This window comes from Glossina fuscipes, unplaced genomic scaffold (genome assembly GCF_014805625.2).
Source record: "Glossina fuscipes isolate IAEA_lab_2018 unplaced genomic scaffold, Yale_Gfus_2 28, whole genome shotgun sequence".
NCBI classification, from domain to species: Eukaryota; Metazoa; Arthropoda; class Insecta; order Diptera; family Glossinidae; genus Glossina; species Glossina fuscipes.
In genome coordinates this window covers 12,998,212-13,016,508 of record NW_023998423.1, presented here as the reverse complement: position 1 = coordinate 13,016,508, position 18,297 = coordinate 12,998,212, and the positions used below count along the sequence as shown (strand labels likewise).

The window sequence follows — 18,297 nt, the reverse complement described above, 5'->3', positions numbered from 1 at the left end:
TATTTAAATTTTCGATTTGCTGCGCTACAATAAATAAAACGATAATATACATAATAGCGAGAAGAAAGGAAGAAAAGATGTGGACCGAATTAAAAGGGAAAAAGAGCCAAGTTATGTCTATTTAATTATCTACTCGATATAACTTGAAACTCATCTATGTAAAATCATTCATTTTGGCATGACTGATATACTCACCACACAACGTTTTCTTTTTATCATTGTTAATACAATTGAATAAAAAAATAACGCGGTCCATTAATTAATAGAGTAAGAGATATTTTTTTCATATTATTATATTTCATATAGGAGGAGGAGGAGGAGGAAGTTTCCCGATCGTTGCGAGTTGATAGAGCTGATGCCGGTGCAAAAACTGAAAACACTTTTGTGCTAATATGCGTGCCAGATTCACCTTGATTTTAAACACATGTTCAAAAAACAAAAGAGCAAACTAACTTCCAACCCATATCAGATTGATTCTGTTTTGACAAAACAATTTTTACGTTAATTTAAGATCACGACCGTAACCATTTGTGTTTTTGTTTTCATAACGTTATCGATATGTCTGTATACTCGCATATGGAAAAAGTGTAAAATTTCACAGATTAAATAAAACGTTCACTGATTCTTAGTGTATGAAAGAAAACTTAAATATTTTCTTCTAAAATTTTTCCATTCATTGTCATGGTATAATTTAGAATTTATTTGTTTCACTTATAAAATTAACTTATGAAAGTTTGTTTATATTCTGTTCTATATTTAAAATACTTTAAAAAAAAAAGTATATTTACGATTATGAGCCTAATATATTTCACTTAGCATATCAAATAATAGAATTAAATATAACACTAACCGAATATGTTATCATATATTCGATACCAGAATCCATTGCGACGAAACATAGCTTCAATTTTCAGTTCATTTATGTGATATTTATAGATTTGTAAATTATTACCATCTAAAGGGCCCCAATCACATTTCGGTTTAAAAGCTGTTTTCACACGATCCCAAAAACAATCGCCGGGACTTCTTAGAATAGCATAGACTGCCCAGAAGAGCAATTGTCCAATGCCAAAGGCAGATATGCACCAACCGAAAACTTGGGGAAAAGAATTATTAAAGTCATTTGAAATTGTTTACAAATTTTTGATAAAACTTACTATATAAACCGGTCTGATAAAAATAGCCGTTATATTGCAGAGGTTCATATTGAACTAACGTGTAAATAAGTATAGCAGCCATTAAAGCAGGAGTTATAAGTCCCCAACAAAGGCGATAATACCAAGAGGTTTGAATGCCTAACATAAAATGTATATCTTGGCATAAACGTTTAACTCCTATTATAAAAGTGAACAAGAGAAAATATAGTTGTACGGGGATCGGTTTGATAAGAATTTTTCAAGCACTTGCCATAAATCCAGCCCACGGCTAAAAGTTCAAAAATCGCTAAAACCAAGGCGACAAATGAAGCACCATAAAAATCCAATAAATTCAAAATAAATTGTCCGCCCGGCGTTATATAGACTAAACCCCAACAGTAGCAGGTGACAGCTATGCAAACCACTATAATCCAATGTTTGGTATGGATGAAACGATCTTTGATTACCGTCATTAGACAAGAGGCCATGCCCACATTGCTGCCGATACCCAAAACGAATAACATCAGAAAAAATAAAACTGAAAAAATCTTTACATGAGATGAAGATAATTAAACAGCTTCAGTTTGCTTCATTCAATAACAAACCTGCGGAAGGAATTTAAACTTGGCAATAGCATCGGGATATGAAATAAATGCCAAGCCGGGACCACCTTTAACGACACTCTTAATGTCACTAGTTTTTGACTCATAAGCCAAGTTACCCAAAATACCGAATATTATGATACCGGAAAGTAAAGACGTAAAGGTATCCAATGTTGTTATGATCGTACAATCTCTGCAATGTAAAAATTTATTTTTACAAGGCTAAGTTCATTCGTAAGCTTAGCGTAGGAAACTTGCCTTTTAATGTTATGACTGAAGCGATTGTAAGAGGCGTACATGATTATGTTACCAAAACAAATAGCCAAAGAGAAGAAGACTTGAGTTACTGCCGCATACCATACCTGAAAACAATTTTTCAAGCGTTTTCGTATTTAAGAATTATTTTGGAAATTATTTTCGAAATAACCTTGGGATCTAGCAATTTATTCCATTGGGGTCTTAGGAAATATAAAACCCCATCAAAAGCACCCGGCAACGTTAGAGAACGCACCAATAGCACCAGCATTATGCAATAAGGAAAAACGGCCAGGAAATATGAAGCCTTACCCGAACTGCGTACACCTTTAATCATTATCAGCGATATGATTAGCCACGAGAAGGCCAAAGTTAAAGCCAAAGTCCAATTAGGATAACCGATACCGTCATCTATGCTCGACTTTTCACGCAATATAATGTTGCTAGAATTGAATAAAGCGAATTACAAGTACCATCAAGCGGTATCGCTTTGAGAAAAACTTACATGAAATAATATTCGGCTGAAGTTGTTTTAATATCAGCTGAAGATGTCGATTGTTGCTTGTGATTCAATTCGGAATCTATACACAGTTCACCCCATTCTTGGCGACAATAACTCCAAGGTAATAAGGGATAAAACGAATCAATAAAGTAACGTAAAGTTAAAGCCATTAATGTTGCGTAATAAGTAGTTACGATACCAGTGGCCAAAACTTGGCCGTAACCGACGCCTTTTAGGATACAATGTATTTTGGAAAAGCTTTATTTATTTTCTTCTTTTTCTTGAAAGCATTTCTTCTTACCTCTCATTATAGGGGAAAAATCATAAACTTTAACGCAGCCTCTGCTTGAGAATTGTCCCAATAACATTTCCATATAGTAGACCGGTTTACCGACCAGGAATAATACTATTAAATAAGGTATCACAAAAGCGCCTCCGCCATTATCCAATGCTGTGAATGGAAAGCGCCATACATTCCCTAGACCTACTGATAAAGCGATGCAGGACATGAGAAATTCAATATCATTTGTCCAGTTATCACGTTTAGGTGGCTTAAGGTCACTGGAACTAGCGAGATCGTTTGGAAGGTATTTCTGCGAAGTAAATACAATTAAGGGAGAAAAATTTCGATCAAGTAACAAGAGATGTAGGCACATTAAGGTGAATATTGATTGCCTAGAAGGCACGCAATTGTCAAATCTCTTAGTATATGCAGACGAAGGCGTTCGATGCCGTTATATCATCGTATCTTTATTAATTATGTAGTCAAACCATACCGCGACCTAGAAGATATATTGTACATTGATTGTATCGCATCTTCAGGAACCCGGTTAAGAATTTGTGTCAACTTGCACGCCGATATCTCGCAACAATATTTACTTTATAATTAATATTATTATTTTTTTAATTTGTTTACCCACTTTTCATGTAATGGAATGATGATATAACTATTAACACATAAACAGATGCATTTTCGTAGCGTTAAGATGCTCTGTGGTCTGATTTGAGAGACCTAAAGTCGACACTGGCTTGCTTACTACCATGTTTGCCTGATATAATGCAGAACGCTAACTGTAAGAGAGCAGATTTGTCATTTTTGCCTTTAAAGCTGGCCCCCCATCCTGGTCTGTACCAATGGTCCCCTTTCGCCCATATTTTTCTATGATTAAGGATAGTCCGTGCTTATGGAATGCGATGAAAATGTTTGCAAAGTTAATTTTCAGCTAATTAATTATTCTTCTTTGGAACGATGGACCATACAGTGTTTGGTTATAAAATGCTCGTCTAATTCTGCAGATAGCCTCACATTCACAGAGAATATGATGCGACGTCTCACTCGTCCTTTGGCAGCATCTGCAAGAATCGGTTTCGGACATACCTATGTTTTTCCGATGGTACCTGAGGGTCCTGAGGGTATGATCCGTTTAGAAGCCCGCGACTAAACCTAAGTTGCTTCTTCTTAGTTCTAGTAGTTTACGTGCCCTATCGGAATAGTTTATGAATCTTTTTGCTCGCCGTTGTTCTGCACATTGCTCCCACACAGGGACCTATCATGGTCCCTTGGGCTAAAGAAAGTTTTTTCGCTTTTTATCTCAGTTTTAGTGATGAGACTTTGAAAGAGAAAGGAAAACGGAGGGACAGACAGGCATCTTTAAATCGATTCATAAGCTCACATAGTTCCAAAACCTCTCCCCTAAGTTAAAGGAAATTTTCTTATCGTATTTTAGCATTTAAGTTTATCATTGGCAGATAGTTGCCTTATTGCTAACAAGTCTGCTCGCATATCTCAGACTATAGAACTTTCGAATTATCTTCTAACTGCACTGAGATGACATTCTTACGTGTTACGTTATTTACGTGTTGCGGGTTAAAGAGCGAAAAACTTGCAAACTATTGTTCAACTTACGTTTCCGTTTTGATCCAAACTGGGTGTCGATGACCAGATTCCAATTTTAATAGGATCGCCATTCTGTAAGTTATTCACCTTTTTAACATTTTCTGGTTCTTCTTCCCTTAAACGATATTCACCAGGTATGGAAGCAGTTGAAGCGGTCCGCGAAATCGTATATGAGGAATTTACATAGGCACCTTGACCAAACTCCATAATTGGTCAACTGTGCCTTCAATATCAGTAGCGTTAATATGAACAATGTTGAAATGCTTTTTTTTCAAGGACACACTGGCATGATCTGTAATGCAATGTTATAAATATTGGCAATTAGTTGTAGCATAAGTGTTTAAGCTGCACAAGACACAATAGCAGCAGCGATTAACAAAACTGGAAATCACAACTAGTATTAACTTAATATGGATAAGGGGCAACAACATAATAACAACAACCTTGCATTTCAATATTTTTTGTTTTGTTTTTGCTTCTCATTGTGCACAATGATTGGAAATGTTGTATCGGTTCGCGGAGATCGTCTACTAAAGTCAGAAACAGAAATATTTGAAACAAATTTTTTCAAATATTTTGCATCAACTTCATTAGACTTTCATACATACATACATAGTTTGTCATATTCATAATTACATATACAATCTTTAGTTATTGTGTCACATACTCTGCCATAATTGAGTTGAATCCAGTGATGCAGAGAGCAATGCTTTGACGTAAATATGTTGAGATATACGTTGATTGCGTGTCTCACACAGCAGATTTTACGTAATATTTACTAAGCTTATGGCCTTTAGAAATTGTTGAAGCATTTAGTATGCCATAGTCTACATAGTATAATTGTGACAGTGGGCTTACGAAATTTTAAAAACAAAACTTTCAAAAATAAAATGAAGCAACATTTTCACTTTAAGGTTATAACCGGCTAAAGAGAACAATTTTTCAAGTATATGCAATAAATTTGCATAGAAGAAGAAGATAAGTTTTACATAGATAAGTTTAAACGTTAACTCTAGGCGTTGTGGTGAACTCGGAAGCATAAAGTGAAATCAATTTTTGTGTCGTGGCTCTTAGGCGTTAAGCGACACTAGTGCTAAATTTGTGCCGATAAACGTAATAACCACAGACCCACTTTCTATAACATTGATGGTAGAGTACGTGTGATATGCTTGTGCCGACGTACGCAATACCCATAGAATCACTTTTTATTATACCGATCGTTAATTGTCTGTCCGTTTGATGTTCGTTCTAATGGCCTATTAGACTTATTATACCCTACACTACGTATGATGGGTTTGTGCCAACAAACGTAACACCCATAGCACCACTTTTTATTACACCGATTGTCTGTTCATCTGCTGTTCGTTCTAATGGCTTATGTGACTTATTATATCCTAGATTACGTGTGATAAGCTTGTGCCGACGTACGCAATACCCATAGAACCACTTTTTATTATACCGATCGTTAATTGTCTGTCCGTCCGAATTTCGTTGTAATGGCTTATGGGACTTATGAGATTTATTATATCCTAGACTTCGTGTGGTAAGTTTGTGCCGAACTATGTCACATTCGCAGACCCACTTTTTATCAAACCATCGCTGATTGTCTGTCCGTCTGACGCTTTTGGTAATAAAACGCTGAATTTTCCCCAATTGTTTGGCAAAATTTGCTCAGTAATAATACTTCGATATTCAAAATTGGTACGGAAAATTTAGTTCGGCTGGGGCAATTTTTTGAACCCGCCCTCATATAAGTGTTCCTACGAAAACTGAATCATTATATGGTAAGAAGGTCCTAATTTTCAATAAGTCATGGCGAAAAATGGTTCATGGTACTAAATTGACAAAGAAATTAACCTTGCCGAATTTGGACCACGCAGGTCTATTTTTTAGATACCACCGTACAAAAGAATTCTCATGGAATGTCGATCCCTATATCTCAAAATGTCCTCATTGTTAATGGTTTTTGATGAAATTTCCTTTCATGATAGTAATTTGACATCACATTTGAACCACATGAGTTCATTTCTTGAATCCCACTGCATATAAGATTTCTCATGAATAGTAAGCTCTTGAGAAAAAATTTTAATTTTTAATATTTTGTAATGAAAATTGCGAAATAGTCAAAAATATTAACAACAGGGAATATGGATCAAGTAGGTCTATTTTTTCGACCGTAACACATATCATCAAGAGTACATGGAGAGAAAATCTAATTTCTGAGTTTTAATAAAGAAAACTGAAAAAAAAAATAAAATTTTCGGGAGAAAGTTGAGTTTGATAAATTTGGATCACATCACGTGATGGTTTGGGCATTCTCCGATATGTGGGCTTTTATGAAAACTATGACTTTGCATAAGAACAATGTTTTTCTACATAAGAACAGTGCTTTAGAGAACTGTTCTAGGCGAAATGGCGCAGGAGATCTAATGGCCGGCCTTGTCCGACTATAACGTTCTTAATTGTGTTTCCATTGATCGGAGTCTTGAAGTCATTAACGCTTAGATCAAAAACTAAGTGTCATGTACATTCATCCAGTATTGAAATTATTATTTATCTCAATGTCCCCGACTATAACGATCTTACTTGATTTCCATATAAGGACAGTCTACCAAATTTCATTAAAAACTTTCGAAAATTGCGATCTGTAGCTTAAACGCCAAAAAAATATATGGACAGACGTCAATCGGACAGATGGACAGACAAGTTTAGGTCTATTCAAAAAATGATACTGAGTCGAACGATATATTAAACAGGTATCTTAAGCCAATCTTACCCTGGTAAAAACGAAATTAAGTGATAAAGAATAGCGCGTCGCACACGTATGTAGGTGAATGCAATCCATGGGATTGGCAAGAATTTAATTTCTTTTGAACCACTGTGCATTTAATCCATTTTCAATCTTCCGTAACGTAAACCGTTTGTTTGCATTATGCTAAGATACAATGACGTACAGATTCTATTGAGACATACAAGCGCTTGTTCAGTATGTGCATGTGAAAATCGTAAGTTTGTTTCCATTGAAAAGGAAAATTTTGTAATACTATAATTTTTTTGGGTGTAATTTTATTAGTTTATTAATATTTATTACTTTACGTGTGTTGCAATACTTTTTTTTTCGATTTAACTCACAGTTTTGTTAATTCTTCTATTTTCGGAATTAATGATATATATATAGTATTACATATATAAAAAAAAAAAAAATAAATAAATAAGAAGAAAACTGCACGTAATTAAACTTATTAAAATTCTTTCAAAAAAAATAATTAAATAATTTAATGAAGATTTGTGAATGTAATATCAGAGCTAAAAAATTAGTGTTCTACACATCATTAACTTAAAATGTCTATCAGGTATAAAAATATGAAATCATAATTTGCTCATAGATGGCCCTAAAACACTTACTGAAAACATAAATGTGTTTGTTTTTTTTAATAGCTTGGACTTTTGGTATTATAAGCAAAAACACTTTTCCTAACAACGCCAATGTCGACTTCTGCGTCAAACTAAGAGAATTCTCCGGCGGCACTTTTTCTTTGCTTGAACGGTACAAAAAAAAATCTTATTTGGATCGTACCACAAGTCGGCATAAGTTGAGAATCATAGATTTAAAAATCCATTGGTAGATTCAGGCGTCCAGAGTCCATATCGATTATCAGACTGAATTGCTTTGGCGGAAAGACGATCTATAATCTGTGCCTTGTGGCACGTGGTGCGGTTTGTTACTAGCGCTAATCGATTTGATGCTTTCGCTGTTCAAGAAACGACCAAAATGCCAAAAAGTTCATTTTCGTACGTGACATTTGTCCCTCCGTCCACGTTACACTGGAGACATTTAGCAAGGAAATGCTAGCTCAAGATGCTTACCCGACAAATGCGAGATTTTCCGACTACCAAATGTTTGCATCGATGAAACACGAACTTCTTGAACACCTCTTCACTGCACTCGATGACTGATTTATCTCAGAACAGCAGGAGGTTTATTGCGATGGATGGCATTCACCGTTCAGATTGAGAAAGGTTTGGAAAAATGTGTAACTAGCGATGGGTAACACATTTTTATGATTTTCATAACTTGATTGTGTATTTCCTATACGAAAATTCAGTTTTTATTTGTACATACCTAGGAAAGTAATATAATAATCGAATTCTGATCACGTCACGTACAAAGAGAACTCATAGCACTTTTTGACATAGTCTAGCTTCCTGCACAATGATGAGCAGCCATTGACAAATTTGTGAGTCAACACCCCTTCATTAACCGAAGTATGCAACAAATGCTTTCGAAAATGTTTTGAAGAGTTATTTAGCAGCTTAGTACTCAAATATATATATATTTTTTTTTTGTAACAGCAAAGTTTGTTTAATAAACTTCTTTTCCAGTTAAGTATGCTTTTAGCTAAGGAATGCTTTGAATTTTTAGGTTGGCAGACCTTATCATAATTGCTGCACTTACATATCTACGTCTAACGTAAAAGATAGAGAAGTAAGCAATTATGCTTTGAAAATAGTTTTACGATTATTGGAAATGTTGATATAGCCCAAATTCTATAATAAGATAAGAAATATATTAATATAACCCACATGTAGTAACACATTCGTCGAAGCAAATGCTGTATGTATAGCGTGCACGTTTGTAAAGCAGGCAGATACAGTACCGCGGCATTTACTATTATTATATAATTGCATGCATGTAGGAAAAGCTACATGAAACAATGGTAAGCAATCTAAGCAATCTTTGAATGAACAGATAGAGGAAGAGAGAGAACGAGAGAGAGAGAGAGAGAGTAGAAACACAACAGCAGTTCTAACCAAGAGTTTACATGAAAGCCATGCTATGATTAATTTTTATTCAAATTGAATATTTTAATAATTAAATATATGCGGATCCACACGCATATAAATATAATGCTTTTAAATCTTTTGCACACTTTGCCATAAGGGTTAACGGAATCAATTTAAATTTATCATGTCTTTATGAAAAGAAAAAAAAAAAAAAAAGAAATGAAGAAAGTTGTGGTATCCAACAATTTAGATAAATAAATTATCATTGTTTAGATTTTTGTTAATTGTGAGCGACATTGAGAGCAAAGGTCCACTCGCAGATATCATATAAATACCTGTTAATGTTGGTGAAGACACTAACGAAAATATTTTTAATCTTTCAACTTTTTTTAAGCCTTTTCACTTTCTTTCCCACGTCGTGTGTTTGTGTATGTTGTTTGTGTCTATGTTTATTGTCAATATTAATATTTGGAAATTTATAAAATGTATCCAGGTCAACTTTCAATTTTCTATTTCACTTTCTAAGAGACCTTTATGGAAAATAGACGGCCAAAGATCAATGAAATCAAATATTCACACATTTATCAAACCGTAAATATATTAAGCGGTATCTCTACTATAGCCAGTCTGTCTCATAAGTAAAATGATGCGCTAGTTAAGTACGAACGACTACGTAACAGAGCAGCTTAGAGTAACATAAAGAAGAGAAAAGCAAGTGAAAACACTATAGTGAAACCCGGCGTACTATTAAACAGCTATTCATAGAACGACTTTCCAAAAAAGTTGGAAGTTAATAAATTGAAAGATTTATCGGACGAAAACTGAGCTCATACTCTCCAAAAACTTTCATAAAGCTTAGAATTTCATATATCATAAATAAACGATGTGTAGGCATTTACATGGGATATAAAGGGTATTAGAAGGGTAGAGAGTTGACTAAAAATATCATTTCGAACCGTCTCAACATGACAGTTTCATTGCTTGCCAGACAAAAAAGAAAAGGACTCTGTAACATATTGCAGGCGATGCAAAGTGGATCTGCTATGACAATCACAAGCACAAAAAATAGTAGGTTAGATCAGGAAAACCATCCACATATTCATGGCCATAAAGAATTGCTGTTGAGTATTACGAGATGCTAAAACAAGAAATGAAACTTTTACTGCGGAAATCTCTCGACATCAACTGAACAAAGTGAACGATGTATTATTGCAAAAACGACCAGCAATAGCGCGGCTATAAAACGCATAGTGATCCTCTTGCGTGGCAACACTCAGCGACTAGTTGCAAGAGTTGTCAAGGATACTTTGTTGCAGTTAAAATGGGAAATTCTGCCGCACCCTGCTTAGTCACCAGATTACCGCTTGTTCCGATCCATGCAACATTGCTTGGCAGACGCACGCGTTCGAAATGGTAAAGAAGTGCGAAAATTAGTTGATGATTGAATCACTGCCAAAACAATATTGTACTTTCCCTATGGTATCGCCACCTTGCCAGAAAGATGGAAAATAGTTGTAAGAAATGATGGAAAATATTTTCATCAATATATATATATTGAACCAATTTTTCTCAATAAATGCCTATTTCAAGTGAAAAAATGATCGAAATACCTGCAAGCACCCGATAAATGAACTCAAATCAAAAACAATAGCTGTTGTTCCCATGATTCTTATGATTGACTGAAGGTCACATCGTGGTATGATTTGTTATAGAAACCTTTGGTACTTGGAACTAAGATCATGTATATTTCAATTTTCCATTGGATACTTTTTTTTATATGTTCATGGATTTGCTGCTTACACTGAATGGATTGTTAAAAAAAAATTAACTTTGTGAGAGTTCGTAGTGTGGGACTTTAAGTTTAACGTGTGCTAACCTTTTCATTTATCCTTTTATACCCAACCCCGTAGGGTGAATGATATATTCATACTGTTAAAACGTTTGCAACGCCCAGCATCAATCTAATTAGATTTAAGCATTTCCCCGCTGTCCGTCCGTTTGAAGTCTATTGTAAACATTCTCCTCGCCGCAAAAATGAAGCTATCGACTTCAAATTCACGCGCAGGTTGGTATTGCAAATCGGGCCAAATCGGTTGGAAGAGACACCCATAGCACTACATAAATTGAGAACCCTTCTCTTTTTCAAACGGAATGAAAAATTAATTTTTTGTTCATTATTCATCAATTGTAACAAATAAATGTACGAAAATTTAAACGCATGTTCTATAGGCGACGTTCTAGCACCTTTACAAAAATGGAAATAATTGGCCACGCCTTTCTAATATTAGAGTGTATCAAAATTTAATTATTTTTTCAATACCTTAGAAAGACGCGGAACTAAGCTTCAAAAATCCCACAAAGTCTATAAATTCTTGACAAGTTGTCCGTCTCTTCATCTATCTGTCTGCGCGACTGTATGGTATTTGTAGTATACACTCTACCGTTAGCGAATTTGAATAATCCGCCTATAAATTTGCAAAAGAATTTGAGAGGGAACTAAACTTTTCACAGGACACGCCCACAACGCTCACGCATCTATTCGACGAAAACTTTTATTTTGAAAACAAAAAAAATCAGCTGCGCCATGAAAATATAGTTCTTTTCCTGTTTTTGTGTTTTTTATAATAACGGTGCTGGGTATAAAACGTTCGGTCACAACCGCATATAATTTTTTTACTTGTTAGACATTCCACGAACTATTTGTGCAGAGAATATCAAGAAAATATTCTCAGATTAAAGCTTTTAATAGCTCTTCCTTCGTGCAAGCGACCGTTGTCTCCAAGAATCATTTTAATATATGAGCAATGGGATGACTGCAACAAACATAAGTTTAAATTAGCTGATAGTTGATTGATTGTAAATCGCACTGTGCTTGACTGTAATTTTTATTTGATATTCTGAGCTTAATCGGCGCAGTCCAAAAACTTGTTTGCGGCATCCTATACATATGTATATGTATATATGCATGTATAGAGCGTCACGGTACAAGGCCCCCTAGTGTCTATCAAAATGTATTGAATGCAAATGACTTTACATGCAGCACATTTTGCAAAGTCATTATGTTTGTGATAACCAGAAGTTATTGAAAACTCTAGGTGTAGCAGGTGTACATGCACTGACTTATTGTCGACTTACATTCATAGATTGTTTTTTTTTTTTTTTTTTTTTTTTAATGTGACTAATCACTCAGTGGATGTCCCCTATTCGTGTAAGATGGTGACTGTAAGAAGGAAGAGAGGGAAGAGAAAAAATGCTATAAGGAGGCATTTGCCCGCAACCCACCGTGAGTAAGCATTTACTCTAGCTACGATTAAAGTAAACTCTATCCCACTTGAGATTTAAACCCCGACTAAACACTAACTTATTGTCGGCTTATATTCATAGATTGTTTGTTTTTTTTTTTTTTTAATGTGACCAACAACACTCTAAATGCCCCCCATTCGTGTAACGCAGCGACCGACTGACTGGGGAAAGAAAAAAGAAGAAATAAGGAGCTGTTGGCCGCAGTCCAATATTATTTACTACACTCTACTGCGCTTGGGATTTGAACCCGCGAGTAGTGACTTGTTTCTTACCTACCCGGCGGATAGATCTTTTTTATTCCCATTCCCGCGAACACAATACAATTATCTTAGGAAGTCTTGTTAATTATTTGCATGTTTAAGTTTCCAATCGTTATCCTTCTTGGATCGCTCTGTCGAAGATACACGTATAGAGAACGCATCTTTCCTAAGTATATTTTATTTTAATTTTCCCATACCGCACATGCACGCGTTTTAGGCAAAATAACATTAATTTTCAGAAAATTTGTTACAAAATAAAATGCAGCAAATGCTAGCAAAAGTTTCTAACAATTGGTTTCATCGAAAAATTTTATGTAAATCCAAAGCAATAGACTCTCCAGCTTTTATCAAAGCATTTATCACTTGCTTATGGAAAAAAGAGCTGACCTGAGTAGTCAGCATTGGTTTTGTAATGTAAACAAACGGAATACAAATGCAATTTTCAACTCACATTAAAACGTGCGTTAAATGTTAAGAGGTTGAACAGTAAATGTCAATAAATTTCTTAAGTTATTTTTTGTTGTTGTTGTTGCAATTGTTGCTGTTGTTGTTTTGATGCGCACCGCGAAGTTATTGTAATATTTACAATATAAAGTTAAACAGGTTTTTATTGTTTTTAATTTATTAGAAAAAATATATTTTGTTGATTTTTATTTAGTAAGATTTTAAATAAATCGTCTGTTATTGTTTTTTTTTTTTTTTTTTGCTTTCTTGAAGTTTTCTTAGTTAAGCTAAACTTTTTTAAATTTTTTAATCAAACAAATTATTAAAATTTTTTTTTTTTTTAAAGTTAACGTCTTAACACGATCACTGCTACAAGTAAACTGATCAGCATAGGTTTGTTAACTGGCTGAGTAGTTAGTTAGTTTTTTACCTCTACGCGATGTGACCCAATCGTAATAAAATTGTATTTTGCTTACTCATATTCATTCATTCTCATCGCATTGAGAACGACGTACTGACACAGACTTGTTGTATATATCAATTATTAAATATCTACGCTTGTTTAGTAAAATATTTGCAAAATTTGTTTATTAAATCAGTTCAGTCTGTCAAGCCTTCAAATTGTTAATTAAGAAAAGGTTCCTTCATTTGTTTTGTTTTGCTTCTTTTTTTTTTTTTCTTTTCCTTTTAAATGTGTTTTACTTTAAGTAGAAGTAAATAAAACAAGCAAAGTCAACTAGTAAGTACTTTACATCCACCTGGCTTACTAAAAAGCTTTATCTATTTTCTTCATAAAATGTTAAAAGTTAGAGTTTGTAGCCCTACAAAGCCGTCCTTTTTATAAGGAAGATTTCGAGGAGCAGACCTATGTTGATTTACCAAAGTAAATCTATATGTCAGGTCAATTTTTTAACAAACAGAAACAAAATCTGGTTTTTATATTAGGTTGTTCGGAAAGTCATTTCGCTTTTTTTTCTTCTTAATGGTAATTTTTCACTCTTAAGCCGCATAATCATTACTTATTTTGACAATGGATACAGCTCGGCTTGATTGGTGACCTCTCAAGTATGGAAAGTGCAAAAAAAGCAGTTTCGGCGTATGTTACTTTTTTTACTTACGGAAAGGTCAAAATGCTATTCAAGCAAGAAAAAAATTATCCGGTAAGTATGGAAAAGATGAATTGACTATATATTTAAGAAGATTTAGTTAGCTGAGATTTCGAAAAATGTTTTCATCCCATGGAAGTTGTCCAATTTTTCTGCCAAAGGCAATCACTACGGCACAAGGTGTTTTTTAGAAGAGAAATATAGAAAATTATAAATTTTTTTCATATCATTTTGTTGTTTCAAAAAACGAATTTATATTTTCAAGTGCTTGAAAAGACTTTGCGGTCCAAGTCATTGTCGATAGCGCTCATCCTTGGAACAAAACATATCGGTCTCGAAATCGATAATTCTCGAATATTGTAATGAGTAGATTAAACACTAAAAATTATGAGTAAATATGGAAATAATGGAGGGAGAGACATTCTTAAATTTATCGACTCCATGAATCTATTTCGAAAATGAGTCTGGAACGATTGGTGTAACAAAATGTGGATCTTTTTCAAAATATCTGCATAACTGATTTAGGGTGGAAGCAGGACCAGTAACGATGATTGACTTTACTCACCACAGCGTGGTAAGTCGTTTTTTTCGTCGTCCATGCGAGATCTTACTATCTACGATATCAACTACGCTTTAGCCTTAAGAGGTTGCCCTCACTTACGCCTATCTCTCTTTACGTTCACTTGTGTCTTTGCTTTCCTTGCTCATAGCCATTATAAAGCGGATCATTAAATTTTTAGGTTACCTTGACACTCACAAACACCCATAAATATATATAAGCCCTAATGATGTTGCTATGGTTGTGGACTTATAGAGGACTTAAAATATTTGTGGGTATAGTAACAGTAACAGTGCTTGAGATATTTTAAGATTACTTGTCAAATTTAAATGAGCTGAATTGTCAAAGGAAATTAGATCAAATACAATCTCAAAGGAAATGAACGAAACTCCTATGCATTCTCGTACAAACTATAAATGCTCCTCTTAGCGAGTGCTGGTGCTTAGTATATTTGTTTTAATATTCATTTATTTAGTGTTTCTTTTTTTGTAACATCATTTTTAATTATATTTTTATTATTTGTACAGCTCTTGGAAAAAGTAAATTCTTTTCACCTCCGGCACATAAGCAGATTTAATAGGAAAACAAATCTTGTGTCAATGCACAGTTAATTCGAGCCAGCTTTCATTTATTTAAAAAATATTGTTTACCTTTGAAAAGCTTTTTAAAAAGCTTTCTACGGTAAGTAACTAGAGTAGATTTCAACTTTCATCGGTTATTGTTAAAACATATTAAAGCTTTTTTACTGTGTTGGCAACGCATTCGCGTTCAAAGCCTTCCCAATCGCGATATCAACAAGCTTTCGTTTGTCTGCTGAGGCAGATGCTGATTATAGCTTTCGCAAATTATAGTAAACGTATAGCGAAATGCTTGGCTTTTACTCACAAATACAGTGAAACCTGAAGAAATAATATACGCTTCATACTTGCAAACGTAATAATAATCTTTCTTTCCAAGGTCCATTATTGTACTCCTGCAAAACGCAACTTTTAAATATATATTTAAATGCCGTGCGCCGCTTGTAGAGGATATTTTGATCATAACTCATGCAAGTGATATGTTTTGACACAAGGACGAATTTTATTGAAAATGATTCGGATCGGTCCACTTTTTCGACCATTTCCTATAAACCGTCCTATTCTGAAAAGTCATTACATGGGCAAAAATTGTAATTTTCAAAACTTTTCGGCAAAGGTGCATAAGTGGTAGCATTTCGACATTTTAGATTGGTGTGAAAATTTTGGACCGAAAACTTTTAAACCTACACTCATACAACGAAAACTGAAGTTCTTACCAAGGTATAGCTGTAATTTAACACAAAAAAATAAACTTCACCAAATTTCGACCATCTCGGCCCCGTTTTTGGATCCTACCCTAATAAGAATTTTCAAGAAAATTAAACCTTTGTAGAGCAGAATAGTCTAAGTTTTAACATGTGGTGATGAAAATTGATCCATAGTAGTAATTTCACACAAAAATAAGAATTGTATTAGACAATATGGTGCAGATATTTTCATGAAATTTGATGCAATGACTTGTTTCGATCCCACGACGAACACTATTGAAAAAGATTTCCTCCCTCTATAGCGACTTTTCATAATAAGGGAGAGAATTGAAAATTTCAAAATTTCTCTACAAAAGTCGCTGAGTACTAGTATTTCGGCATTCTAAATTGATGCGAAAAATTTTGATCGGCTGGGGCAATTTCTTAGACCTCCCCTCATATAGCCGTTCCTACGTGGGTTGAATCTTTACATGGCACAAAGTCATATTTTTCAATACTTCATAACAAACATTCATATTGACAAGCTAATCAATCTTGATTTTTTGCATACTACCGTATGATTGGATTTTCAGGACCGGTTTTATGCCCCCATGGCCTATTTGTTAATATTCTGTGATGAAAATGTTGTTATTATAGTAACAGATCTATATCTTTGATCCTAGATTATAGGAGATTTCTAATGAATAGTGAACTTTTCAGCCCTCTTAATATTTTATGATGAGAATTAATCCTTAGTAGTGATTGAGCAAAAAAAAAAACGCTACGGAATTTGGATCAAGTAGGTCTATTTTTTAGACTCGAACAAATACAGTGGTTATCACGAAAAAGAAGCCCTTACGTAGAGACATAGTATAATATGTAGGTTTCTATGAAGTAAACTGAATATTATAAAATTTTTCGAAAAGTAAATAAAGTTTGATAAATTTGGAACACGTCATTTAATGTTTGGGCATCCTCAAATATGGGGGTTTTCATGAAGAGTATGCCTTTGCATAAAAAGAATAGTTAATTTTTATGGCATTATTACCGAAATGATTGAAGAACTTTACTAGACGAAATAGTGTAGGATAACTTATGGTCGGTCTTGGCCAACTACGTTGTTTTTGCTTGTTTTCCTATTGATCGAAGTCTCGAAGCCGTTAACGTAGGCATGGGAAATTAAGGGATTGAAATGACTATATAACTATCCTCAACCCTGTATTTATCAGCCATTATTTCTTATGGTTCGTGTTGGTTTCAATCCACTATTGTTATGATGCTCAAAAACTAGATTAGTATTTGGGCAGTCACGAAAGATCAATTCTCTCTTCGACATGGAATTCATCTTCTGTCCGAAAGGTAAGACAAACAAGTGCTTGACTGAGTGCTTGCTTAAATGATAGTGTAGGAACAATCAAGCTTTCCTCCCATGAAAACGGCTTCATGAAGCGTGGCATTGATTGGTTAACCAAATATTTTAATAACTCTGCGGACTGAAATATAGAGGTCATCTATGATGAAAAAATTCTGTTTATTTTTAAGGAGTGCTTACCCTCAAGCGACGTCGAGACCCAATTATTTTTTATGTTCTCGCAACAGTGGAAAAATTCCGAATGTCGTGTAAAATATGATCATTCACATCAAAGCCGAAACTGAAATCGAAAGATGCGAACTTTTTTCTATTAAAAGGAATAATTCAGGGGTGGAATGCTGATTTCAAGCGGGACAGATCGGGCTAAACAAGTGTTATGGCAACTCTTTTTCTATTGAAAGTGATAATAAGGAGAGCGTGCGGATATCGATGATGCTATAAATAATGGACACTCGAGCTAAAATCTGTTGTTTCCCTATGGGCAACGGATTTACTCATAATAGGATGAATACACTACGACCATATGGCATAAATTGAAGTTCAAATCGCTAAGAAGATCAAACATAGAGACTTGACATTTTCAGGGATTTTTTCTTTCCATATAAAAGACATTGAATTATTCGAGAAGCATTCGATTAGTTTTATTATTCTTAAGGGCGCCTTATGTGCTGATAAATTGAATTTTGAATGTTTTTGAGTGTTTTTTTTTTTCTTTTGGTCCTCGGAATATGATTGACCCATATATTAAATGCATGTAAATAATAAAACTTGTTATTATTAATCTCTCTATGTACGGTTTTGTGTCTTTTCCT

The 18,297-nt window shown here is 34.2% G+C and overlaps 1 protein-coding gene across 1 annotated transcript; it reads right to left on the bottom strand.

The window, feature by feature from the left end:
• Positions 1 to 745: 745 nt before the first annotated feature.
• LOC119636653 (sodium-dependent nutrient amino acid transporter 1-like) lies at positions 746 to 13,288 on the bottom strand. Its single transcript, XM_038032152.1, has 10 exons — positions 13,192 to 13,288; positions 4,402 to 4,684; positions 2,797 to 3,088; positions 2,499 to 2,724; positions 2,166 to 2,436; positions 1,997 to 2,100; positions 1,742 to 1,931; positions 1,408 to 1,684; positions 1,158 to 1,334; positions 746 to 1,096 (listed from the first exon to the last, which is right to left on the bottom strand). Exons 2-10 carry the CDS (start codon positions 4,597 to 4,599, stop codon positions 846 to 848), a joined length of 1,986 nt encoding a protein of 661 aa, XP_037888080.1. The 5' UTR covers positions 4,600 to 4,684; positions 13,192 to 13,288; the 3' UTR covers positions 746 to 845.
• Positions 13,289 to 18,297: the final 5,009 nt, after the last annotated feature.